The following is a 26625-nucleotide window of genomic DNA, read 5'->3' as shown; positions in this document are numbered from 1 at the left end:
AGGCCCCGCCCTGGCGCCCACGCCTCCCAGAAGGCCCCTCCCTGAGACCTCCAACAGCCCTGTGCGCCCACCCGCCCCTACGCCAGACCGTGCTGGACTCTGGGGAGGGGAGGCACAGGGTCCCTCGGCCCCTTCCGCATCTGACGGGGAGGTAGTCCCTGGGCCTGGGCCTTAGCGTGCCCAACCTCAAGGTGGGTGATGGGGCACAACGCCTTCCAGGGCCCCCAGCCCTGAGTTCTGAGTGGGCAGGGGCCGTCTCAGCTCTTGGCCGACCCAGCCTCGCCCCCACCCCCCACTCCACAGGCCTGACCCACAGGAAGCCGGGCTTCTTGGCCAGCCCAGGGAATTCCTTCCCGGCCCCCTCCCAGCCTCCTGGGTTTCCTGTGTGGAAATGGGGCCTGGATCCCGCCTCAGTGAACACAATATTAGGACGGAGCAATCGCCCTTCGAGCTTCCTGTTTGCTGGGAGCAGACTCCAGGACCAGGCCTCATGTCCCGGGGGCTCCGGGGCACCCTGTGGTGGCACGTGGTGGGGTCTCCGACCCCGAGACAATCCCTCCCCCACCCAGGGCTGCAGGGAGATCCCACTGGGGGCCTCGAACTCCCCTGGGACCGTGGGGCCAGGGACCCCAAGAGAGTATCATGCACCCCAAGGCAGGTCGGGCACGCCGAGGCCGGCCTGTGCCCCTGGATGGCACTGTGCACGTGGAGGCCAGCCAGGGCTTGGCACTGGGGGCAGACCCAGGGGTGGGACAGACCCCCAGCCATGAACACACCAACTGTGGCATGAACAGAGGGGCCCCTGCCCTCCGCCACCCCGCCCCAGACTGCAGGAGGACGCCAGGGCCCTGAGGGGCGGGCGGGCTGGCGGGTCCCTGGGTGGAGATGTCTTGCTGTTTATTTAGCACCCATCAGGCAGGCTGCCCGGCCACCTGCGCCAGGCCGCGGGGCTCGGGCCCAGAGGGAGCCCCATGGAGGCTGCTGACGTGGCCTCACCCCCGTTTCCCAGGGGCACACGCGTCAGGAAAGAACAAGGCCCCACAGCTGGCTTCACCGGGGCCAGAGCCCAGGGGACAGATGGCCCCACAGTCAGAGAAGGGCCTGAGGCAGACAAGAAGCCTGCTGCGATCCGGGCTCCAAAAGGCCTCAGGCTGCCCGCCAGGCTCCAACCCCTCCTGCCACCCACCTCACCGCCATCACCCTTGCCAGGGCCATCACTGTAGGCGACCACAAGAGGAGGCTCAGAGGACCAAGCGCTTGCTCTCGCAGCTCCAGGCCATTGTCCTGGCACCTGAGACCCTGGGTGGGGGTCGCCACGCACCTCCGTCCAGACGAGGCCCAGGACGGAGGCAGGCTTCTCCCGGGGCTGCGGGCCCGGCGCTCAGCTCCCGCCCCGCCCACCCACCCAGCCTCCCTGGCTCCAGCCTGTTCCCAGCCCCCCACTGGGCCCGGGAAGCCCCCCGCCCCTGGGCACCCAGCCCAGCCCGACCCCCACCCGGTCCCACTTCCCCATGTGGCCTCCCGGTGCCCAGGGCTGGGGCGGGCAGGGCGGGCAGAGCAGGCCTGGACCCGCAGAGGGAGTCAGGCGGGTACCGCGCCCGGGGGAGCAGGCTGGCCGGGGGCCAGGCCGGCCTCTGAGGCCGTGAGAGACGCCACCCGGGCCAGCTCATGCCCCCGTCCCAGGGCAGCCCGGACAGGCACCCCAGCCCCGGCTCCTGGGGGGCCCCCGTCGCGTCCACCCCCAGGCTTGGCTGATGCCGGCCCTCCACCGGACGCCCCTCTTCCTGCCCCTGCGAGCCCCAGATCCGCCTCTCCTCCCGGGAGAAGGAGCCGGAGCCGCCGCGCCTGCTCTGGGTCTCGGCCTCCCCAGAGGCTGAACCAGCTTCCCATTCACATAATGGGCCTCCTCGTCCTCGCAGCCGCTCCCGCCGGGGCCTCCCGCTTGCCACGACAGGGCCGAGGCCTTCACGGCCCAGAGGAGAGGCCGGCCAGGCCCCTGCTGGCCCCAGGACAGGGGGTTTCCGTCCAGAAGAGCAGGCGCTGCCCTCCCAAGCCTCCCCTGGACTGTGGAAAGGGGGCTCCGCTGTGCCCAGAGGTCAGCCGCCCCAGCCTGGGCCTGCTCCACAGAGGCCCCCGCCCGGGAAGGGTGCTGGGGTGGGGGGCCAGGAGGGTGAAGGGCAGAGGGGCCTCCTTGGTGAGAAGCAAGCTCTGGGCCCCTCAGTGATGGAGGGTCGGGGTGAGGGAGCAGGGGGCTCAACGCGGAAGAAAGGGATGCACCGGGCATGCCCCACACTCCATCCCATCTCCCACAGCCCGGGGGGGACCGTGCAGCGCAGGCGGGCAGCAAAGGCACAGCCCTCGGGATGGACCCAGGCTCACGGGCCAGCCCTGGCCCAGGAATGGAAGGGCTGCCTCCCCACAGCAAGGCCAGACCCCAGATCACGGCACCCGCAGACCAGGGGGCTTCTCAGCCCCTGCCCTCAGGTATCAGGTACTGAAAGGGTGTCTCCCCATCCCCACCCCGACTCCCACCACACCTGCCCTCACCCTCCAGAACCCCCCAAATTCAGGGACAGAGAAGCAGGCTTGGGAAGCATCAGGCTGGCCTCAGAACAGAGAGGGAGAACCCGCAGGCAGGGTGGAGGGGTCCGAGGCCCCGGTGCCTCCCGGCCGACACGTGGCCCCGATCCCAGGCGCCCCCAGGGCCACGGACAGCGGAGAGCACGGAGGCAGCCTGGGGCGGGGGCTCGGTATGGGCGACTCTGGGGCTGGACCACGGGGGCCCCACGGCCACACCAAGGACAGGGCCCACTTGAGGAGACAGGGAGGGTCCGGGGACGCGTCGCGCAAGCCGTCACGTGCGCTCGGTCTTGAACCTGCTCTGCCCCAGCTGGACCCTCCGCGGGGGGAGGCCTCACCCACTTGTGGGTGCACGCATCCGTTCAGCACGTGCCCCCAGGGGCCCCACTGCGGCCCAGCCCTGTGCCCGATGAGGGGGTGCAGCCACGACTCGGACCCCACCACGCCAAGGGGCCCCACTGCGGCCCAGACAGGCAGAGACCACACAGGGCGTGGCGTGCCGGGTGGCTGCAGCCCAGGGCAGCGAGGCCGCCGCGGAGGGGGCGTCCCAGGCGTGGGGGCCGCGAGAGGCCTGGCCGGCTGGGAGGGGCCTCGAGGTGCCCCGACGGGGCAGGGGCGGCACCTTGGGCGGGGTGACCCGAGCAGAGCAGAGAGGGGCAGAGTGGGGAGGGCAGCTGTGCCGGTGGGGGGCTCCTGCTGGCTCGGGGGTCCCGAACCTTGACGTGCCCGTGGGGTGTCTGCTCACCTGTCTCCTGGAGAAGCAGGCAGGGGCTGAAGGACGGAGCCCGGGGGCCCCCCGAGCGGTCACCATCACCGCTGCCAGGATTTCCCCAGCTCACACAACCTCTGGGAAGGGGGCCAGGAGCCCACCAGAAAACGCTGTTTCCCATCAGCCCAGCCCCCGCCCCCGGCTCCCTGCCTCGGGACCCCGAGAGCTGGGCCTCTCAAGACAGAGTGGCTGGGGGGGGGGAGGACGGAGAGGAGGCAGGGGCTTGAATACCGGCCTGCGGGAGGACCTCCGCCGAGTCAGAGGCTGTCCCTGCAGAGGCTGCCGTAGGGTCTGCGGGCTGAGGGAGGGTCCCCTGACGCCCCCGAAGCCCTCAGATCCCCTGGACGCATCCCGCCAACGCCTTGCAGCCCCCTCGCCCTAGGACCCTCGGAGGACGGTGCGCCCGCTGACCTCGGGAGCCACGTGAACAATGAGTGCATCTTTTATTCACAAATAAAAGCTGTAGCAAGATACTATCTACACGTTCGTACAAAGGTTTGGACGACCCTAGAAAACACACGACGGTCGGAAAACAGAAGCCGTCGTGACGGGCAGATCCCGCTCGTCAGAAGGCTCCCCCCGGTCTGCATTTGGCAAGAGGTGCCTCCCGAGGACCCTTGCCCTGGCCGAGGGCCCCCCAGAGAGAGTCCAGCCGGAGGCACACCTTCCGTAGAAAACCATAAAAACATAGATTATCTGTCTTCAAATTCCCACTGCAAATACCTCATTTATAGGCAAAATGATATAAAAATACAAACCTAACAGAACCTTTACAAAACCCTCACCCCCTAATTTGTGTGTGTGTATGTTTTTTGCTTGTGGATTTGGTAAGAATTCCTGCCGTGGAAGAAGGCGCCAGGTGCCTTCAGCTCAGCCCTCGGGCGCCGCCCTCCCGGTGACCTCGGGACAGAGCAGGTCCTGGGGAGGGAGGGTCGGCCATCTCTGCCTGGAAGACCCCACCGGCTCGATCGGCGCGAACACACGCCGACCGAGGGTCTGGAGACCACGAAGGTGGGTTCTGCTGAGAGGAAACTGCTACGAAGGAAAAGTAACCCTGAATCCTAAACCAGAGCCTGGAGAGCCCAGGGCTGTCCTGCTACATGGAACTGCTTGACTGTAAAGAAGGCGCGATCAGATCAAACAGCCGGGCCACGGCCCTTGGATGGCCACAGCCACCACCAGGGCAGCGGCCCCAGTGCACCGTCTGCTGGTGTCTTGAGTCCTTAGCACCAAACGCAAAAAGGAGAGACGTCCAGTCCAAGGTTAAAGGCACTTGCGTTGCTGTCTGGGGGCTGCCGTCTTCCCGTGTCCCGCACCCTCGCTCCTCCGTCCGGTGCTCGGCCGGCGCCTCCCCTCCCTCACGCTCCATCACCTCCGAGACCCCCGGTCCTGCACTGGACCCTCCACATCCTCGTCGCTCCAACCCCCGCCACATCCTCGCTCCATCCCACGTCCCGTCCTCGAGCCCCTGACGCCCCCGTCCCCGCCCCCACGTCCGGGTGCCCAGCCTCAGACGTCCACCTCCTGCAGCCCCGGGGCGGCGGCAGGGGTGGCGACACTGATGTCGAAGCAGGTGACCATCATGACGTGGGCCTTGCATCGGTTCACACGCTGCTCCAGGGCGGCCGTGGCAAGCTCCAGGGCTGCCAGGTACTCGGCCGACTCCGGCTCCAGCTCCGGGTCCACCTCGACTGGGGAGGGACGGCAGACGGCTGGTCAGGCCGGGGCCCCCGTGGGGCCCAGGAAACGCTTCTCCCCCCTCCAGCCTCCGGGTCCCCGTCTGGGGCGGGCGACGTGGCTGCACTGGAGGCGCGGGGCGGGGCGCGGCGCTGGGCCCTGCAGGCCTGCGCCTCCCGGGGGCGCGGGCGTCGGAGGCACTCACACTGCTGCAGCCAGCGGCCGGGCTCCACCATCAGCCGGCCCTGGGTCTCAGCCAGCTCCTCGCGGAGCAGCGCGCGCTTCGCCTGCACCTCCCGCAGCCGCTGCTGCCTGCGCTCCGCCAGCCGCAGCCTCGCGCGGACGCACCCCGGGCCCTGGGCAGTGGGGACAGCGGCGGGCGGCGCGCGCTCGGAGGGTGGCCCGCTCCCAGGGGCTCCCGGCTCCCCGGCCCTGAGCGAGAGCCTCGCTCCACCCTCCAGGCCAGCGCAGGCGCGTGGTGGGGCCTCACAGGTGGGCGGGGGCAGGACCTGGGGTCCCCCCTGCCCGGTGGGGCTCCCACCACATGCTCCCAAAGCAGCCCGCGCCTGTCTGCAGCCCGGCCAGGACCCGGTGCAACTCCAGGGCACAACAGCGGCGGCCCTGGGACCCCTTCGACCACCCACCCTGCCCAAGAAGCCCATCGGGAAATACCGGGGTTCGCGGCGAAGCGGGGCCACTCCTACCTTTTCCACGTTCTGGGAGGGCTGTGGACAGGAGGGGAAGGTGCGGTCAGCGGGCCGCTCAGACACCCCCCGGGGGCCCCCCGGCCCTCCCCGGCCCTCCCGACCCCAGGCCGCCCCGGCCCCCAGCCCCGACCTCGGCCGGGTCCTCCCTCGGGGTCGGGCGGTGCCGCTGCAGGCGCTCCACGTCGTCTATCTCGTACACCTTGATCTCGAAGGGCTCCTTCCGCGAGCCGGCCAGCGGCGGGGGCAGGTCCACCCACTGCCCGGGGAGGCTGGGCGTGCGCCCCAGGGCGGCGGCATCGGGCAGCGGGGCCGGGATCAGCCGTCGCCGGGGCAGGCCTGGAACAGGGGGCCGGGGGCTGAGGGGGCAGCGGCGGGAACCCAGCCCCCGGCCCGGAGCCGAGAGGCGAGCTGCGCCCAGGTTCCGACGGGTGGAGCCCGCCGGCGCCCAACCCTGAAATTCTCAGGGCAGCGCCGGTCGGGAACCCTGGCCACCCCTGCCCCGTGGAACAGATGGACTCCCGTCCACCAGCCCCTCGCCCAGCCGCCTCTCGCCTGGACGGCCACGCCAGCCTCCCTACCCAGCAGCAGCCTCAAGGTGACACCCTGCCACCCCCGGAAGCCTTCCTCCGACACCCTAACTGCCACTCTGCCTCCTAACTCACGACCGTCCCTGCTCCCACTGCCCCCCCACATCTCCCGGGACACCCCCCGCTCCCCACGCCAGCCTCCTGCCTTCCCACCCGGCCTTCACCCAGAAGGCGCCTGCCCCCCACCCCAGAAGACCTCAGCCAGTGGCCAACCCCCCCACCCCCAGCCACACACAGCATGAGAAACAGGCCCACCCTCCCCGGGGCTGCGGAGATGGAGGGCAGGGCTCAGGGGATGGAGGCAGGAACAGCCCAGCAGGGGCCTCCAGGCCGCTGGGCGCTAACCCGGGGAGCGCCAGGCATCGCGCCCCGGACCCCAGCCCTCTCCCGGCTCCCCATGCCTCAGCAGGGTGACCCGTGCAGGCCCGCCCTCGCCAGCCCTCCGCGACGGGCTGGGGGCCAGCCTCGGGGCAGCATGGGGATCAGAGAAGGGCGTGCACCAGGCGTGCTTACAAACCGCGGAGGGCTGCGCCCACCCACACCCTGAAAGGCCCCGGGCACGTTTCTGACACCGTCAAGGGCTGCGTGCCTCTGAGGCCACGCAGGTGGTGCCCAGCTGCCAAGGGTGGCCGGGACCCGGGACCTGTGAGCAGCAGGGGCCGGGCCGCACCCACCTGTGGCCCTCTTCTTGGGGGACTTGAGGCTGCGGGAGCGGGCGCCCGGGGAGGCGGCCCCGCTGTCGCTCATGGAGTCAGGCGCGGAGGAGGCGCTGCCGGTGGCCTCGCTGTCGCGCATCACGCTCTCGTAGCCGCTGCTGCCGCCGCTGTGGTAGAAGAGGGCCGTGCGGCCCATGGCGGGCGGCAGCTCCCCGCTCAGCACGCTGCTGTTGTCGCTGCCGTGGCCGCTGCTGTAGCGCTGCGGCCGCCGCGGGGCCGTCACCTTGCTGTACGGAGAGGGCAGCGCCGGGCCCGCGGGCGGCCGCTCCTCAGACACGTTCACGCCGCTGTCGTTGCCGCTGTCCGAGTCGGCCGAGCCCCACGAGGGGCCGCTCCGGCCGTGGCCCCCGCCGGCCGCCAGCTCGCTGACGCGGCTGTGGGCCGCCCGCAGCGCCTGCTTGGTGCCCATGATGGTGCCCCGGCTGGCCTTGGCCCCGACGCCGGGCACCGCTCGCGGGGCGACCCTGGGACCCAGCACCGGGCCGCCGGCGGTCCTGCCCGCCACGGGGGCCGGCGGCTTCACCGAAGCACCCGGAGCCCTGGACCCGCCGGCCGCCGGGCCGCGGCCCTTGCTCCCGCTGGTGGGGGGCTTGGGGGCCCCCGCGCCCTTGGCCGGGCTGCTCCTACAGGCAGGAGCGGGCCCAGGCACGGGGCTGGTGGGCGGCACACCCAACCTGGGCACAGCCCGGGCCGGCCTCCCGGGGGCTTCCCTGGCCTTGCTGCCGCCGTGCGCCAGGCCCTCGCACCGCTCCAGAGACCCGTGGGTGGCGGGACGGCACGCTGTCTCTGCCTTGCCAGCCCGGGCCTTCAGGCTGGACGTGGCCCTGGGGATGGAGTGGTCCGCCCGGCCGCCGGGCCTGGCCTCCGCCTCCCCTCGGAGGAAGGCAGCAGTCCCGGCCCAAGCCAGGCTCCCGGCCTGGGGAGGGGCCGGCGCCGGGCCGCTCTTGTGCTCCAGGCTGGACTTGCGCACGGGCGGGGCCGGGGGGGCCACCCCGCCGGGCCTCGGGCAGAGGCCCCCTTTGGGACCCACACTCTTCTTGCTGCTGGGGACAGCCTTCGGGCTACCCGGGTAGGCGGCCATCTCAGCCGGGGAGTCCCCGAAGGACGTAGAGGACGTGGTCACCCCCAGCGTGGTGGCCCCCCTCCGCAGCGGTGGGATCTGAGCCGCGGCCTCCGGCCTGCGGGCCCCCTTGCCCACCTCACAGCCGTCCACCACCCTCCGGGCACACGCCAGCATCGGGGCCGGGCCGGGGGCCCTGCTGGCAGAGGCCAGGGGCGGCAGGCCACCCTCATCTGCCCGGAGAAGCCAAGGGTCCTCAAAGAGGCCCCCGGAGCCAGATGGGCCGGGGGCCAGGCGGGGGCAGCCCACGCGGCTGGCCGCTGAGGTCGTCCTCGTCCCGCGGGGAAGGCTGGAGTGGATAGTCTGTGCTGGGGCGGCCCGCCGTGGGCACGCGGCGCGGGGCTCCCGGCCGGGCGGGCTGGCACCTACGGCAGCCTCCCCCGCGGGACCAGGACTCCGGGGGGGGCCGGGACTGTCCGGCCCGTCGTGCTCTGAGACCGGAAAGCTGATGTCCTCCAGGGCGCCGTCGCGCATCGGGGAGGCCAGGGGCTCAGGCCCCGCTGGCGGGTCGGGGCCGAAGGGGTCTGGGCCGGCGCGCGAGGGAGGCTGCGGCGGGGGGCCGAGGCCGCCGGCCGTGCACACGCCGACCTCGCTGAGCCAGGAGCGGACGGAGGCGCCGAGGCCGCCGCGGGCCCGGGCCGCGCCGTCCAGCGCCCCGCCCGGGGCCTGCGCCGTGTGCGCGTCGAACGCGTCGTTGATGCTGCTGATGATGCTGACCGGCCGGGAGCCCGAGGCCAGGGCCTGCAGGGAGCAGTCGCTGCCGAAGCTGGCCAGGCTGGAGGGGCGCCCGGGGCCGGCGAGGCCCCCGAGGGACAGCTCCTCCACCAGCGTGAACACCAGCTCGTCCTCGCCGTTGAGCTCCACGGGCTGCTGCAGGGTCACCGTGGCGGTCAGCAGGCCCCGCTCCCAGTGGCGGCTGCGTGTGGACGGGCAGGCACCGCCCTCCTGCCCGCTCATGCCCACGGGGGGCGTCCGCGCCACGCCCGCGCCGTCGGCTCCCCCGGGCGCCTCTGGGGCCCCGCCGGCCGCCTGCGGCGGCCGAGGCGGTGGGGGGGCCGGACTGGGCAGCGGCCTCCTGCCTCCGCCCCCGGCGGCCTCATCCAGCGTGGGCAGCTCAGGCCCGGCGCGGCCGTCCTCCTTCTGGTCACCGCCCGCCTTGGCGGGCTCCGGGGCGCCCCGACGCGCGTCTGGGCCAGGGCTGCCACGAGGCGTGCTCGCAGCCAGCGGGGAGCCCGCCGCCTTCCTGGGGGCCGGGCTGGCCTGGGCTCCAGGGGGGCCGTCGCCCCCACGGAAGCAGTCCAGCCGCTCCTGTAGCTCGGCGAAGGTGCTGCAGCGGAAGTGGTCAGCGTCCCGCGGGCCCTGGGAGGGGCGGCGGCGGCTCAGGGCTGGGATGATGGGCACGAAGTCGGGGGGGCCCTCGCTGTCCGTGAGCTCGCGGTCCGACAGCACCGCCCCGCCCGGCCCCACGTAGACGACCGTGTCACAGGACTGCTCGCTGCTCGATGAGCAGTCGGGGTCTCCGGGCGAGCTGGGGGCCAGGCGGTCGGGCTCCGGGGCCGCAGAGCGTGGGTGGAAGGGTCGCAGGTGCGGGGGGCGGCGGGCACGGCCTTCCTCGCAGGAGCTGTCCCCACCTGAGGAGCTGGACGCGTACTGGGGACAGAGCAGGCGCACCTGAGCGGCCACGCCCCGCGCCCCCTCTCCCCCGGTGCCCCCAGCCACACACACGGCACTCCAGGGAAGGAAGTGACCGTGCCGCTGAGCACTGGAGAGGCGCGAAAGGTCTCAGGCCCCAAACATAACCAGATCTTCCCAGCAACGTCCAAGCAGGCATCAAGCTGAGTCACAGGGAGGGGAGAGCACGCGCCCTCGGCACACAGCAAGTGCAGACCCAGGACGCAGACCCGGGGCCGTCAGACCCCAGAGCACCCCTGGCTCCACCCTCTGGCCCACGGAGCGCCGCTGGACCAGGCCTGGGAGGGGCACAGGCCATGGGGGTCCCACCAGGCCGCCCTGACCACATGCCCAGCCCTGGGCCAGGCAGACAGAGGCCAGGCAACCCCAGCCTCCAACGAGAGCAGCTCCGGGTCCGCCCGCGGTGATCTCAGGCGTGGCCCTTGCCTCCTCCGGGCGAGGCCCTGTGGGCGCAGCCCTGTGACCCCAGGGCACATGCAGCCCAGGAACCCCCACCATGCAGGCAGGAGCCCCAGGAGGATGCCCCGGGGGCCGTCGGGGGTGGGGGGGAGGCAGGAGGTGGAACCAACCTTGACCTTCTTCCTGCGCAGGCGGTGCACACGGGCCGCCAGCTGCATGGTGCTGAGCGTCTCGGCGTGGCGGGCCGGCGCGTCGGAGACGTGGGCGATCATGGTGCTGCGGCAGCCGGCGGTGGCCAGGGTCTCCCGCAGCAGCATGGTCAGCCTGTGCTCCCTGGGGGCGGGGCCGGGGGCGGGGTCAGGGGCCCAGGGCCCAGGAGGGGATGCCCGGGTGGGAGGCTGGGCGTGGGGGCTGCTGCAGGGCTGGAGGGAGGTAGGCAGGCCTCTCGCTGGACCAGGGCCGTGCCTGGAGCCCTGTGGTCGGGTCTGACCACCCACCTCTGTCCCCCACACCCTGGGCACCAGGACCAGCCCTCAGGCAGCAAGGCCCCTCAGCCGATGGTGGGACAAAGAGCCGAGGGGCTTGGGGGCCACAGACACACTGGGCACATGTGACATGGGCTGGGCTGGTTCCCCAGGGCCCGCCCGGAAGCCCACATCACCTGTAGGGCACGTGCTTGGCTCCGTTGACCAGGGCCAAGATGACACTGCCCAGCGCCGACAGGGACAGAGGGGGGGGGCCCCCGGCGGCCTCCCCACCCCTGCCGGGCGCCCCCTCACAGCTGCCCAGGTCGATGAGGTGCAGGCGGCTGCGGCCTCCAGACACTGAAACCACAGGGCGGCAAGGTGACGCCTCGGCCCCAGGGCACCCGGACCCTGCCCCACAGCCCGCGACGCAGGCGGCGGCCACCTACTTCCGCCCCTGCCGCACTTCTCCACGCGGTACTGGTACACGTGCAGCGTGAAGAGCACGTGCGAGCTGCCCTGGGCGTCCTCGCTGCCGCCGGCCCGGCTGGTGCTGCGAGCGGCCAGCGCCGCGTCCAGGTAGAAGGCTGCCTTCTCAGCCGTGGGTGCCCGCAGCTCGCTCTGGTTCTGGAGCTGTGGACAGACGGAGGGGACGGCGCCTGAGCGGCCCGGGGCCAGGCCGCGGCCCCCGCCCGCCTTCCGAGCCGCCCCCGCTGCCCCCAAGCCCGCGGCCCTGCTCCCCGCACACGGCAGCCTCAGCGTACCTGTGCCCCACAGATGGGGTCCTCCCGCAGGTACACCCCCGGGGACTGGGCATCCTGCAGGCTGCCGGAGGCCACCTCAGCCAGCAGGTCCCGCAGGCTCTGGTCCCGGCCGCACACCTCCACGGCGGAGACGCGGACGGAGAAGCGGGCACCCGTCCTCTCCTTGCGCTCATCAACGAGCCTGAACAGCCAGGAGATGGCGCAGGGCACGATGCCCAGGCTCTGGGGCGCGCTGTCCCTCCCGATCATGGTGTAGGACGTGCCTGTGGGCCGGGCCGGGCGCGGGCACTCAGCCAGACCAGCCCTCAGAGCCCAGCCAGACCCGGCAGCTGCCGCCCTGGCCCTGACGGGGCCCTCAGGGCGAACCCGGGGCCACTGAGACCCCGGGGGCCTCCTCTGACCCGCTCCTCGGGCCCCTACCCTCTAGGCCTGCAGGGTTTCGGCTTCCTCTCCACAAGCCCCCCGGCCCAGGTGCCCACCCGCTGCCCACATGGGATATGCCCACCCCCGCCCCATCCAGAAACGGCGCCCAGTGACTGCAGAGGGGATGGTCAAGGGGCGCTCACCAAGGCTCGCGTGGCCGAAGGAAAAAATGCAGCCATCAGCCCCACTGACCACCGACTGGAGCACGTCGGCCACTGTCCCCGAGCAGACCTCAGCCTGGGGGCAGGGCACAGAGTCAGGCTGCCACCCGGCCTCCCGCCAGTACCGTCTCACCACACGCAGGGAGTCCACGAGGTGGCCGGGAGGGCGCCCAGGACCGAGGCCACAGAGATCTCCACGTGGACACACAACACACTCACAGCAGGAAGCGGCCTGCCACAACTGACGCACGCAGTGCACACGCTCACACCTGGAAGTCACACTGCCCTCATGGCCACACCAGGCACAGACCACACCGCACACGTGACCACGGCGCACACAGGACACACCGGGGAACATCCCGGGGAAACAAAGCATGGCGCGGAAAGTTTCCACGGAGCGTGAGAGCAAGGCCAGGAGCTGGGTGGAGACACCCCGAGGGCTGAGGAGGCCAGCGAGGAAGGGGAGACCCAGCCGGCCTGCCCGGCCTCGCCCCCGACCCTCCTGCAGCCAGGCCTCCAACCTACACCCCCTCCCCCCCGCCCCGCCCCGGCTCTGCACGAGAAGAGGTGCAGGTCTGAGCCGTCTCCCGCCGACCCGAGCGGGCAGCCCGCCCCCACCCTGCCCGAGGCCGCCACCTCCCTCACCTGCTCTGAGTCCTGGGGGAAGACGGCATCAAAGGCAAACATCTTGGGTACGGCGGCCGTGGTGGCGCGGCGGGGGCCCGCGCTGCCCGGGGGCCCAGCGGCCGGGTCGTAGAGGGTCACCTGCTTCTTCCGCGGGTCCACCTTCAGGAAGGACGTGGACTCGGCCGAGCGCTGGGCCCCCTGCGCGGGCCAGATCCGCAGCATGACCTTCACCTGGGGAGGCGGGCGGAGCGGGCATCTGAGCCGCCGCTAATTACAGGGCAGGAGGAGCCCCGCGCGAGTCGGGACAGCGGGCCAGGCCCCGGCACGGGGTCCCCGCCGCAGGAATGCAGCACCCGCGCCCCAGCTCCAGGCCGGAGCACATCCCATATGAGGTCAGAGAGGCAGGCAGAAAGCGAGGCCCAGCGCGAGGAGAGGCCGGCCCCGCACAGCGCGTCAGCACAGAACAGGGAGCACAGAGAGGGGCGGGATGGAGGGCTGAGGACGGCGGCGGGGGGGCGGGACAGACGGGGCGGACTGCAGCTGCCCCGGCAGGCAGACGGACAGAAGGACGAGGACGGCGCCCAGCACGCACCCCAGCTGCCCTCCGTGCGGGGCCCCTCCACACCCTCTCGCCGGCTCCGATGCAGAGCGGCACGGAGGGAGCCGAGCCCAGACACACAGGCCTTTGAGCGCAGAGTCACCCCACAGGCACGCCCCAGCCCCGCCGGCTCCCGGCTGGACCAGCCTCCCAGGGACCCACCCCCGGGCCCGCACAGGCGCGAGAAGGGAGGCAGCGTGCTCAGAGAGGGTGACTCCCTCGCCCGCGTCACACAGCCTGCCAGTGGCTCTCCTGAAGTCCCAAACGCCAAAGCTGAGGGCGGAGGGAGAACGGGAGCGAGAGGGGCAGCGCGACCCGGCCCCCCCGGAAAGGAAGGCACGGGCCCCGGCCCCTCCCACAGGGCCCCCGCAGAGCTCCGCACACACTCCTCTGGGGGTGCACCCTCCCCGCCGATGGGGAGGAGGGGGGCTGCCTCAGAGCCAGGCCCCCCCCGCACCCCCCATCTCCTGACCTCGGGCTCCGCACACGGCAAGGCGCAGCCCCAAGGAGAGACGGCCGTGCGGGGGGAGCGGGCTGGCAGAGGGACCCGCAGGCCCCACGAGCCGCTGACGCCCTGCTGAGGGGCGGGACGCGCGCCCCCCGCCCCACGTCTCTGTCCCGCCTCCCCTCCTCCAGGGAGCCCTTCCTCCCGGTTCCCAGCCCCGAGTCAGAGGCCTCCGGGACCCTGACGGAGCACGTCCGCCCCGCCGGCAGCCCGGAGCTGGGCAGCAGGAGTGTGCGGGACCAAGGACAGACCCGGGAAGGGGCACCGGCCCGACGCCCGCGCCGCCCTGCGGCAGAACCGGGCTCTGGGGCGTCCGACCCCAGAGCCGCTCAGGAGCCAGACTCGAAGCCCACGTACGGGCAGGACTCCGGGGCAGCGGGACGCAGGGGGCACGCCCGTCCGCACGAGCCCCGGCGAGGAAGCGGGCGGGTGACCCAGGAGGAGACGGGAGACGGTGGAGAGACGGAGGCCGGGGTGCGGAGGGGAGGGCCCAGAGCAGGGCGGGCAGGGCTGAGCTGAGCTCAGGGGCCGGCGGGCCCCCGCCCACGTTCATGCCCGGCTCACAGGGCTGGACCACCAGCCCCAAGGCCCTCAAGGAAATAGAAGGCTCAGTGGGAGGGGGTCCAGGAACCAAGACACAAGAGCCCAGAGCAAGCTGCACCGCAAACACCCCAACACCTGCAGGGACAACAAACACCCGGGCCACAGTCTCCTGTGAGGCCGGGGGGGGACCCTGTGCTGACAGGGCGCGCCACCGCGGGGGAGGGCCCCTCCGGCTAGAAGGCACCAGACGCGGGTTTCCGCAGGAGGACACCGCCCTCCGCTCTCCGGCGAAATCTCCGATTTCTCCACTACAGCGTAAATCAAATTACCAGACTCATCTCAGAGCCAATATTTTTCACGGATTTAATTGTAAGTGACAGATACATAACGCTGGGAAAATTGGTTTACCGTGGGCAGCTCGCACGAGGGGCCGTCGGCGCCCCTCCGGCATGTGGCACATGGACATGCAAAACCGCTCCGCGTGAGGAGAGGGGTCCTCCGGGAAGACGGGGAAGAAATACTTCTCTACGGAGCTCCTCCGAACCTGGGCTCCATTAGGCGAGAATCGATTCTCTTATTCCCCGACGACACGAACAAAACTATTTCATTTCCAAACGCCGCTGCCAAGCAGACGACAATGTGCACTTCCCAGTCATTTGGGGCAATTTTTTTTCAGCGTGAACTCCTGGCCACTTCACGAGCCAGATGGGTTCTGCGGATTGGAGAGCGTTCCCGGCGGGGAGAGGCCTGGAGAGGCCGTGCCTGGGCTGCCTGGACGGGGACCCCCAGCCCGGAGACGTCCGTGCGCCCGCCCCACGCGTCCTAGCTAAACGCCGGGTCACCGTCGGCAAGAATCCTCTCATTACCGCGGGGAAATGACAGGGTCTTCACGCCAGACAAGCACGTCTCCCCCGTAAATGTTCAGATATTGCAAAGCCCCGCTGAACAGCTGCCAGGTAGGGAAAAAACACATTCTGCATAAAAAGGGGCTTCCACTCCTAAAAGGTGGCCAGGCAGGCGTGGGGGGAGGGGCCGTCTTCTTTAACACGCAAGATGATGAATTATCTTAAGTGGCACATTAATGTCAGGAATCGAGCATAATCTAACTCCTCCTCTCTGACAATATTAAATGCCTTTCAGGAGACGTCTCTGACTGTGCGATGTTTGTGCGAATAACAGCCAGGGAGCTGGAGAGGCGCGCCGGGGGTAGGAGGGGGAGGCGGAGAGAGGACAAGAACAAGTGGCCAACGGGCTCCCTGCCGTGGGGGACCGGGGCACAGGGGCGGTCTGCCAGAGAGAAGGGAGGAGACCCCCGCCCTGGAATACCCGGGTGCGGGGCCTGGCCCCAGGGGAGGGGGAGGCCTGCTGGTGCCCCAAGGAGCAGAGCGACAGTAGGAAAGCAGGGTCCACGCCACGAGGCTCCTCAACCCTCCAGACGCCCAGCCCTGCCCCGGACAGCCCGAGCGACCGGGCCCAGAGGGGCCCAGAGCCCCTCCCCCAAGGCCGGTTCCCTCCGTCCAGCTTGCAGTGTCCTCCCTCTGGCCCCGGCACTCCCACCACCCAGGCAGGGCCCAGATTCCCCACGCCAGCAAGCTCCCGGGGGGCAGGGCTGTCTCCGTCTCAGGGTGTGGGGGTGACGGGGTGAGGGAAGGCTTCCTGCACATCCCGGACACAGGGACTGACCTCCAGGAGGCCAAGCCCAGGGGCTACAGCAGGAGGGCCGGGCAGGGTGCCCCCTGCAGACGCTTCAGACCCCTCTCCAGACCCGGTCCCTAGGAGCAGAAGCCTCCTGGGGCGTGTCGTAGGCGGCAGGACAGACTGAATCCCGGGGTGTGTGGAACTCGCCCCACCACTCTCACGGGGGGTGGGCCTCTGGGCGCTGGAGAGACGGCCCCGCGCCTGGGTGGGCGGCCGCCACTCTCAGGGAGGCGCAGAGCGGACAGAGGGCCAGGGAGACGCGCTCTGGACGCACACTCGGGGTCGGGGTCTGTCCTCACCCCAGAGCCACGTGGCCCTGGCAACAGGCTCCGTCCTCTGTGTCTCGGTCTCCCCACCCTCGACAGGCACAGAGACCCCCCCCCCCACTAACGCGCGCACAGGGCCGCACACACAGGCCCCCATCCGGGCTTGGGGGGCAGTCAGAGCAACCCAGAGCGGACCAGGACGGAAACCCGGTCTCAGCAAGAGGCCACAGGAGCCGGGGGGCCGGCCAGCCTGCGACCGGGCAAGGCCCTGCTCCACGCCGGGCCTGTCTCCCCACCGGAACGCAGGTAGCGTCCGAACTCAACCCATCTCCCGTTTCTCGTGTCAGGCCGCGGCTGGGGTTTGCCGGGACTCTGGAGAGCCGAGGGGTCCCACCCCTGCCCCCCGGCCCCCTGAGGGCAGCCAATCAACAAAGAGGAGGCGAGGGGGCTCCTGGGGTCCGACCGCAACCCTGAGTCCCCAGAAGCCCTGGCCGTCGCGCCCACACGGAGACCAGCCCGTGCCCCTGGGACGACCCCCCCCCCATTTCTTGTCGCCCCGCCATGGTCTCTCAGGCTCCCTGCTGCCACCTGGAGCCGTCAAGGTGGGCCTGGGCCTCAGCGGCCCCTCCGTACGCTGGCCACCCTGGTCCAGCCCAGGAGAAGGACGCAGGGTCCCTCCATCTCCCGCTCCCCCTCCCTGCACCTGCCCAGGCACCCCAGCCGCGTCCCCTCCCTCCAGGGTCACCCCCGAGTCAGGGTAGGCCTACCTTTCCGACACTGCTGGGGTTGTCCTTGGCCTTGGAAGCAGCCCTGAGCAGGCAGGGGGGTGCGGGCGGCGGCCACAGCTGCAGGACCCCGCTGAAGTCCGTGGGGTAGGTGGAGGCCCCGCGGGCGGCGGGGGCCGGTGGGGGGGGGGGCTTCTTGCGCTTGGAGGCCAGGCTGAGCTTCTGGGCGGCCCTGGGGACAGGAGGAGGGGTGGGTGGGGGCACTCAGAGCTGTCCTGCCACCTGCCCCGCCCTAACTGCAGCTGTGTGGCCCACACTTCATCTCCCGCCAGCCAAGCAGGGGCCCCGGGGCTGGGGCTGCCACGTCCAGCCCCGGCAGCTCTGTCAGCACAGGCCCCCTCCACACCCTGCACCGGGGGCACCCCCTTCCCACCACCCTCTGCCGCCCCAAGGCCCCAGCTCAGCAGCTAAGGCAGGACAGCACATGCTGGGGTCAGCCGCTCGCAGGCTGTGTGACCCACACGTGGTGATTTAGCCTCTCTGTGCCTCGGTTTCCCCACCTCTGACATGGGACGACCAACAGAGACCGTCGTGTGCACTCGAGGTGCCCAGTACAGGTGACGCCAGGTGACAGAGATGGGAAGGAGCACACGCGGGGCCTGGGTTCAGATGGCCCAGGTCCCCACGAGCCCCCCACCCCCCCTGCCTTCCCGGTGAGGGCGGCTGGAGGCCAGGAGGCGTCCAGGCTCGGGGCTGAAAGAGCCTGCCCCCCCCAGGCCTGCGGGCAACCCTTCCCGCCCGGCTGCCCTCACGCTGGTCCTGCTGCACCCGCCCTCCTTCTCCCACAGCCCCCCAGGCCCCCCGTCTACCCCGTCCTCCTCAGAAGGACCCGACAGGAGGGCCCGCGCCCGCGGGCAGCACGGCCCCTCAGCCGGCCTCCCGCTCGGCGGGGCCCGCGGCGTTCAGCTTAACTCCTCTCATCCTTAATAGGAGTTGTCTTTTAAGAGACCCCAGGGACGGCTTTCCTCCTAGCGAGGTGTCGTCCAGGAAAATAAACGTAATGTATGGTGCGCAGCGGGTCCTTAACCGCGCGGTGGGGCGGCTGGGGCTCGCCCGCGGCGGGGGCCGGGGGGCAGGGGGCGGGCGGAACCCACCCGCTGCCCAGACAGCTCGCGCCGGGGACCCTCAGCCCAGATTCCTGCCTGAGCCCGCGGATCCCACACCTGAAACCTCCCGAACGGAAGTCCTGCATCCCGCCCCCCACGCGCCCGCCGCGCCCACCACGCCCGAGGATCGCACACGGGCAGAACGGGCACCGACAGCGCCCCCCAGGCACAGGGTGAAGAGCCGGGGCCAGAGGAACTCCGAAGGGAAGGGCGGCGCCGCAGCGCACCGCAGAGAGGCCGTCTCGGGGCGGCAGCTGGACCGGGAGGCTGGGGACCAGGCGCGCCAGGCAGGGGGCAGGCCCAGCGCAGCACCCGGGCTCCTCCGGCCCCCGCCCCGCCCGCGGCCCTGGACCCCGGCCACCCTGGGTTTGGCCACAGCTTCCTGCCAACCACCCGCAAGGGGAGAAGCTGCAGCCCAACGGGGAGCACGGGGGGACCTGAAGGACGCGAGGGTCCAGCAGGCAGCGCCATCCCCAGGCACTGCCCCGGGTGCGGACAGGCGGGGCAGGCAGGCCGGCCCTGGGCCCAGCTGGGCGGGACGGGGCGGGCTGGGGACAGGGGGACGTGGACGCGCGCCTGTGAAGGTGGAGGAGGCCCCGTGGACTCGGTGCCCACGCGGCTCCACGTGAACACAGTGGCGCCATCCCCGGGATGTGGGGGAAGGGCAGCACAGGGACTGCCCGGCACCAGCCTGCCCCGGGGGGCGCCGGCTGGGCCCCCAGGGTGACCAGATAGGTCATCAGACCCCCGTGGCCGAGGCACGCCCGCTCCCCCCGCCACCGCTGGCTGCCTGCTCCTCCCTAGGCTGGGCAGGGTCCCCCAGAGACCCCGAGGCCGGGGGGGGACATCCTGAACCCACACCCCCAAGGGGACGTGGAGGCCAGGAGGATGGGTAAGGTACGGGGGGGGGCCGGACGGCATCCGGCCGCAGAGGCCACGGCCAGAGGGCAGCGCGTTGCCTGGGGGGCCACGCTCCAGGCCACAGACGGGTCTGCACCCTCCGTGACCCTCTCAGGAGCCTGGGTGTCTGGCACAGACCTCAGCCCTACCCCATCACCCGCAGGGCCCCAGCAGCGGCGCACAGGGAGGTGTCCTTCCCTGCTGGACATGCCCAGGTCTCGCCTGGACAGGGGCTGGGCCCGGAGCCGTCTGAGGTCCTGCCAGCCCCAGGAGGCGGCCATGTGACTGGCCGGGCGTCTCTGCCCCGTGGTCTGACCTAACTCGCGGCGCCCCCTCCCAGCCCTGGGTCAGCCCCCACGGGGCTGGGAGCTGGAAGGCTGCACCCCGGCCTGCCCAGCCCTCCAGGTCTCTGCTCTTACAGGCCTGCCTCGCTGGGCATGACTCAGAGGCCCCAGGACAGCCCTGTCTCCTTTGATGAAATCCAGGCCCCTTCAAAACCGGGACAAGCCCGTCAGCCGCTCAGCGACGGCACCTCGGCTCCCACGGTCTGGGGGTGGTCTCTGGAGGGCCTCAGCCTTCTGGGGGCACAGACCTGGTTTCCAGGCAGTGGGGGGGGGCAGGGGGGAGGACGTGACACCAAGCTTCACAGAGGCTGAGAGAATACACAGGCACCACACGCAGGACCACAGATGCCCACGGCGTTGTTGGGGAGCAGGGTGGGGGGGGGCTCAAGGCAGGACCCACAGGGGGATGTGGGCACATCCGAGAGGTCTGGCTCTGAAGGGATCAACTGGAAAAGCAGGAACTTCACCTGCACACACAGCTCTCCTGTCCTCACAGGACACCTCCCCCGGGAAGCCTGCCCTGATGCCCCCATGCCGGGCTTCCCCAGACGCCGTGCCTCCTGCTACCACAGGAACCACTCCCCGCCCTGAGTCACGGGTTTACACATCTGTGCCCCACCAGGTGGCGGCTCGGGAAGGCAGGCGTTTGCCAAGCCCAGGCCTAGAACACAGGGGAAGCTCAGGATGGGGGAGAGGGAGGGAGTGAATGAAAGAGTGACCAAGCTCCCCCAGCCTCCCTCTGAGCCCCCAGCCCTCTCACCTGATCCCAGAGGCCCTTCCCCAGGCTCTCTGGCCCGCGTCATTGATTCATGTAAACAGAAAGGAAAATATTTGCCTTTTTACAAAGAAAAATTGCCTCTTCCAAACAAGAAGGCAACTTCACAGGCAGTCGGCCTTGAGAGTGAGGCCCTCAGTCACTCCGAGGAGACACACGGGCCTGCTCAGATGTGTCGGGGTCAGGTGATAGCCAACCCAGGGCTTCCTACCTGGGCCACCGGAGGCCACGCCCCATGCCCCTGACCCGCATCCACCCTCAGAGCCGCCCATCAGGGTCCAGTGGTGCAGGGCTGCCGAGGCGGCCCGACACCTCCGAGGCCAGGCCCAGGGTCCCAGCAGCCCTGACCCTTGACCCCTACTCCCTGCCCACCCGCATCTTCCGTGTCACCCGGGAACGCCACCCTGAGGCTACTGAGGCTCTCTCGCCCGCCCTGCAGGTGAGGGACGCCTCCCCGAGGAGCCCTCCTGCCCCTGCGCCTCTAGGCAGCCCCCACGCTGGCTGCAGGCCCCTGCCAGGTGCCCCGCCGTTCCGGGGGAGGGGGCGCCTCTGAGGCTGCAACAGGGCGGCGGGGGCACCTCTGAGTGCGGGGGGGGGGGGTCCTGCCGCCCGAAGGAATCCCCACAGCTCCCCCTGCCTTGCGCCTGCCAGGAGACCCCCAGAAGTTCTTCCCACACCACCTAGATTCAGGGGTCCAGGAGGTGACCCCCCAGAAAGGCCCAGAAGGGCGGGCGGGAGAGAGCGCTAACGGAGTCAAGTCAGGGGAGGCGAGACTGCAGAGACAGGAAGGACAGGGACGTCACACGGTGGGGAGCAGGAGGACTCGGGAAGAGGGAGTCAAGGTCACCAGAGCCTCCAAAGAAAATGTAATTACGGGCGGCCCAGCCTCTTCAGGACTCCGGCGGGGGCGGGCGCGCTGAGCTCTCCGTCACAGCTACAGCCGCAATGCCTGAGCTACCCACCCAGCCCAGCAGGGGGCGCAGGGGCCGGGCCTCGTCCCTGTGCTCCATGCCCCATAACAAGGCCCTGGGCACCAAGCCACCCACAAACCATCCCCCACTCTGGCTCGCCCAGTGCAGGGTGAGGGGTCGGACGTGGTCGGGAAGACCCGGGAAGTAGAGCGGGTGCCTGATCCCACCCTATCCTGCCTCCACTTGGCAAACACCGGACTCCTACGCAACCCTCAAAGCCCACCTCCACGTCCTACAGCACCGTGGACGACACTGCTTGGCCCCTTCACAGATTCCACACTGCCATCAAAGGCTGACAGACCCCCTCCCATCCCTGACTAGCCAGAAACTTCCAAGGGGCAGGGCATGGGCTGGGGGTCAGCTTTGCCCCCCAGGTGCCCAGCAAGGGGCAGAGGTGGAAGCACAGAACATGCACTCAGCTTGTGCCCGAGGCCCCCAGGGTCCAGCAGCTCCTTGGCTCCTGGGGACTCTGGACAAGCCCCTTCCCCCTCTGAGTCACAGCCCCCCCAACAAAACAAAGAAGGGCACGTATAGCTGAGAGCACCCCATCTCACCCCAACCGGTGAAAGGTGCCACAGCCCCAAAGACCAGAGGGTCTCGGGCTCACATCAGGCACGAGCTCAGGACGGTGTTCCCAGCTGGAACACCCACCCCCCAACTTGGCCCATGACCCTCAGGAATCCGCTGTGATTCGGGGGCTCCAACAGGCTGGAAGTAATGACAGCCGGCAGCACCCCCCGCCTTGTAAACCTGCCTCCCACGCCATCCCCAGCCCCCAGCCCCCAGCCCCCAGCCTGAGCTCTTGTTTCCATGGTAACTTCCCAAGGTCAGCGGAGGCAGCCTAGCTCGGCTGGAGAGAAAAGGCGCACCCCTCCTACAGGCCCTGGGTCGCTAATGAGCCAGTGTGGCCCCCAGACCCCCAGAGCTGGTTGTCCTCCTCCGAGGGTTTCAGGCTTGACATCCTCCCGCCAGCACAGCCTGATGGAGCACGGCCACGGTCCAAAGCCCAGGGGCAGAGAGTAACGGCTGGGACACCCCCAGATGTCCAGTTTGCACCTCTCGTCCCCTCCCCAGGGCTCCTGGGCCCCTAGGCAGGGCCCACCCGCCCCACAGCCAGAGTCCTAGCCCCGGGCCGCGCTGATAAGGCCACAGCTCCTGAGATTCAGGGACAAGCTTATCAGCGCTGCCCGCGGGGGGCTGCTAATGGGACCGTGACCAGCGCTGGGCCGCCATCGCCGCTCATGGCCGCCGTCACCTCCTGCAAGCCCCACATGGCAAGGGGAGGTTCAGCGCCCAAAGGCGCCGCCGGGAGGGGCTCAGCCAGGGGAAGGGACCCCCTACGCCCACGCAGCGCTCCCCCCACCCCGCACCTTGCTCACGCAGCGCCCCGGCCAGACGGGCCTCGTCCACGCCAGCCGAAGGCCCAGCACCTGGAGTCTGCGGGGCCAGGGAATCATCCCGGGGGCGCGGACGGAGCACACACGGGCTCTGGTCGGCCCCTCACACCGGAGCTCGGCCCGGGACGGGGACGCGCTCCTGCTGACCGTGGAGCTGGATCAAGCAGCACAGCCGTGAAGGGAGCCCAGCAGGTGGGGGCGCGCACAGCCGGCCCCCAGGACACCCTCCCCAGCTTACCCCAGCCTCCTCGGTCGCCCAGGGATGCTCCCTCGGCCCGCTCCACCCCTGTGCGCCCCAAGGACTGCAAGGACAGCTGCCCCAAGGCCGGCCTCATCAGCCCCCCAGCCACGGCCACCCTGCCCCTCCCGCCGACTCTGGCTCAGGCCTGCCCGGGGACATCCACCATCCACAGCTGAGCGTCCTCCCACCGGGCCAGCCCCTGCTCGGGGCCTCACAGACACCAGCTCGCCGCACCCCAGAGGAACACGAGGCGCAGAGACAATAGAGACGCTGTAAGACGTGCCCGAGGTTACACGGCTTGGAGGGGCAGAGACTGATTTCGGACGCTGTCCTTGGCTGTACCCCACCCCCGGGGCGGGAGGCCTCCACGGATGCTGCCGTCGATGTGGTGCTCTGGGAGGCCGGCCAGACCGCGGCACGCTCCCCTTCTGCACGACTCGGCAGCACAAGGCCATGGTTCTCCCGGGAAGGCCCGCAGGCCGCCAGGGCCAGCAGCTGAGGTCCCCAGGCCCCCTCGTACTGTCCTTAGCCACGCTGCCCCCAAGCCAGGCCCAGGCCCTGCCCCAGGAGGACGTACCTGAGGAAGAAGGAGGCTGCAGCCGACGGGCCCGTGGAGCCCCCCACGGGGGTGCTCGGGGCTGGGGTGACCAGGGCTGCCGTGCAGGCCCCGCCACGGCCCCACGTCTTCGACACGCCCTCAGGGCCCACGGAAGGGGGGCCGTCCCGGACCGTGTCTGCCACCGCCACCGCGGCCACCGCTGCTTCAGCCTGGAGGGAAGGAGGGAGCCCGCATGAGGAATGCTCCTTGCGCCCCGCGTGCACAGGACCTGCCGGCTGGGGGAGGGCCCCGTGGAGGAGAGGTGGGCGCGGATGCCCACCCAGGGACCTGAGCTTCCACCCCTCCCCCATCGAGCTCCACAGGGACCACAGGCGTCAGGACAGATGGACAGGGACCCCGTCACCCCTGGGCCATCCGTCTGGGAGCACCCAGAGGCGTGATTAGGGAAGAAGCCACAATAAATATTTGTCAGGACCCCTAACTGCCCCACGTATGATAACATGGGATCTTCCCAGCACCTGAAATACGACTCTGGCATTTCCAACTAATTAGCTAAAATAAATTCCAGAAAGGGAGACAGCCTCGTAATGAAGCACAAATGTAATTAAACGCTCCCCAGGACGGCGCTGGCAAACTTGAGACCCAGCCACCGTATATTATATTTACGTGCACGTGTCGGGCCCGGGACCACCAGGCCAGGCCTGGCCCTGCAGGGGGTGGACGCGGCCCCCGGCAGCGGAGGGAAGCAGCCCACCTCAGCGCGGCCACGCCGGCCACATCCCCTTCCCCCAGGGCCCCAGCCTCACAGCCCGGCCCCTGGGGCTCCTGGCTTCACCTGGCCCTGAGCACTGTCCCAGCCACTGTCGGGGGCGTCCTCTGTGCCTGGCCTGGCAGAGGCCGGGGGTCCTCATGCTGAAAGGACAGGGGCCTGTCTGGTGACCCTGCAGGAGAGGAGCCCAGGGAGCAGCCACACTCCAGAGGGCCTAGGGTCCTCGGGCTCTCCCAAGTGACACAGCCACAGGCCGGGGGGCCCGTCAGCAGAATACGCCACCACGGGCTCCAGGAGGAATGTTCAGGCAGGAGGTCCAGCCGCCTCACGGCAGCATCCCTCCTAATCACGGTGGAGGGTCTCACCCCACCCAGCCCGAGGTCAGCACCAGCTCCCAAACCTCCCCAAGGGACACAGCAAAACCATGTCTGCAGAGGAAGTTCAAAAGGAGCCCCAAACCTTAGGCTGGATGGACGCCAAGTACATCTACCTGCCCCACCCCCACCCCCCGCCACCCCGCAGCACCAGCAGCTCCCCTAAGGCTGCGAGGACAGGTCAGTGGCAGGGAAGGGCCAACCTGGAATAGCCCAGGCCCTCACCAGGCACTGTGCTAGCCACACCACGCACTGTGCTAGCCACACCACGCCCTGCCACCTGCCTTGCTTCTGTCTATAGGGCAGGAACTCCTATGCACCCCTCAGAACCCTGTCCAGCCATCCCTCTCCTTCTCCAGGCCACTGGCTGTGCCTGCCCTGGCCTCCCTCAGCCCTCAGAGCTCCACTCACAGAGAAATAAGGCCACCATGCTCACTACTCAGCACCACATCCTCCCATCCCCCCAGCTTGCAGGAGCATCTAGTTCATGCCAGGAATCAGGAGGCCCCGGAGGCGGCTCTGCCTGCCTGGTCTCCTCCATATCCCTGGCACATCGTAGGTGTTCCATACATCTGTCCTCCAAGAGTGCACAGCCTGGCGGGGACACAGGCACAAGACAGGCGGAGCCCACGGCCAGGAGGCGGGCCCTGCGCTCCAGGGGAAGTGGGCTGCAGGGGCAGAGGGGCGCCCGTTCACGGGGAATGTTCCAGAAGGGGGGTCAGCCAGGCCTAGCCCTAGGCAACAGGAAGCGGACGCTGCTTCTCCTCCAGGCGGCTGTGGAGGTCACGGCAAACGCGAGTGAGGCGGGGCGGCCGAGGCCCCCGCCGGCCTGGACACCACCTGCGTCCCCTGCGGGCTTACGTGCATGGGACGTGTGGTGTCCCCTCGCCTCAAACGTCAGTCCCCCTTCTCTCACTTCCCACGGGAGACCTGAACTCCTTTGTCAAGCAGAGTGGTGCAGGACAGGACTGCTGTTAACAGTTGCGTCACCCACGGGCCTGGGCTGGGCCTGTGAGCAGCGCAGGGCTGGGGGCTCCCTGGGGCCAGGGCGGGGCTCACCCCGCAGCACCCCTGGTACCCGCTGCCCCCACCGGCCTGAGGCGGGGCCCACACCCAGCGGCCCAGGCCGGCCCCGCTACGCTGCCCCGCGAGGCCTCCTGGACGGCAGGCTGCGGGGTCACGGCCCCACACGCCCCTCCACCCACTCCCGCGGGCCCCAAGCCTCCCACCCTCCCAGGCCGGCATCTCTGCCTCCGGCCAGGATGTCCGGCCCCACCAAGGACAGTGCGGGCCACCCAGCACGCCCGGGGCCGGCTGAGCCCCACCCTGACCTGTCGGGGCTCCCGCACACGCCTCGGCGCCACAGGCCCACGCGCTGCCGGGACCCGGCTCCGGCCACCGGGAGGCCACTGCCAATTTCCGCCGGGAGCAGAGCCCAGACACGCCAAAAGAAGCCCAGGGGGCGGGGAGGGTGGCGGGAGGGAAGACCACAGCAGGACACAGCACGACACGGGGACAGAAGACGGGGCGGGGGCGGGCGGCCAAACAGAAAACGTGACGGAGGTGCCCGAGCAGCAACGAAAGCAAAGCATGGAGAGAGGAGCGCGTGAGGAGGCCCCGCAGGCGCCCCGGGTCTCTCGAGGGGCGTCCACCACGCCGCGCCGGGGTTCCAGGCAGCACGGTGTGGGAAGCACCAAGCTAACCCGCTCCCTGCAGCCCTCCGGGCCTGCATTCCACATCCGCAAGACTGCGGCCCGTGAAGGACAGCGCTTCTCGGCTCCTCGGGATAAGTACCTCTCGGGGGGCTGTGTCACGCCCAGAGGAAAGGTGGGGAGAGCAGAGGGGGAGAAGGCTAAGGGGCGGCCAGAGCTGAACCTCGCCCTGCAGGGGACACAGTGGCATTGTTCACGGGGCGTGTGCTGGCCACGGGGGCCGCCTCGAAGCTCTGCCTGGTCACCCAGAGGGCCCCGGGCTGGGGCTGTCCTACCCCCTGCAGGTGCCTTGTCCTGCTCCCACGTCACAGAAGCAGCCTCACGTGGAAGTGGGGGGGCGCCATCCTGTCCAACCTCCATTCCACGGATAGATAAACGGAGGCCCAGAGGGGGTAC

At 70.2% G+C, this 26625-nt stretch overlaps 1 protein-coding gene across 1 annotated transcript in view; it reads right to left on the bottom strand.

Annotated features, from left to right (window-relative positions):
• Positions 1-3775: 3775 nt before the first annotated feature.
• Positions 3776-26625, bottom strand: part of KIF26A (kinesin family member 26A) — a 39812-nt gene continuing 16962 nt past the window's right edge. Inside the window, exons 4-16 of the mRNA XM_057732388.1 lie at positions 23393-23583; positions 17064-17253; positions 12705-12917; positions 12042-12135; positions 11476-11738; positions 11161-11344; positions 10909-11071; positions 10418-10580; positions 6995-9806; positions 5864-6069; positions 5731-5751; positions 5232-5382; positions 3776-5040 (exon numbers count right to left, since the gene is read on the bottom strand). Coding sequence (XP_057588371.1) covers positions 4859-5040; positions 5232-5382; positions 5731-5751; positions 5864-6069; positions 6995-9806; positions 10418-10580; positions 10909-11071; positions 11161-11344; positions 11476-11738; positions 12042-12135; positions 12705-12917; positions 17064-17253; positions 23393-23583 — 4833 coding nt within the window. The 3' untranslated portion in view covers positions 3776-4858. The remainder of the gene's footprint in view (positions 5041-5231; positions 5383-5730; positions 5752-5863; positions 6070-6994; positions 9807-10417; positions 10581-10908; positions 11072-11160; positions 11345-11475; positions 11739-12041; positions 12136-12704; positions 12918-17063; positions 17254-23392; positions 23584-26625) is intronic.

This window comes from Hippopotamus amphibius, chromosome 4 (assembly GCF_030028045.1).
Source record: "Hippopotamus amphibius kiboko isolate mHipAmp2 chromosome 4, mHipAmp2.hap2, whole genome shotgun sequence".
NCBI classification, from domain to species: domain Eukaryota; kingdom Metazoa; phylum Chordata; class Mammalia; order Artiodactyla; family Hippopotamidae; genus Hippopotamus; species Hippopotamus amphibius.
This window is presented reverse-complemented; position numbering and strand designations above follow the sequence as displayed.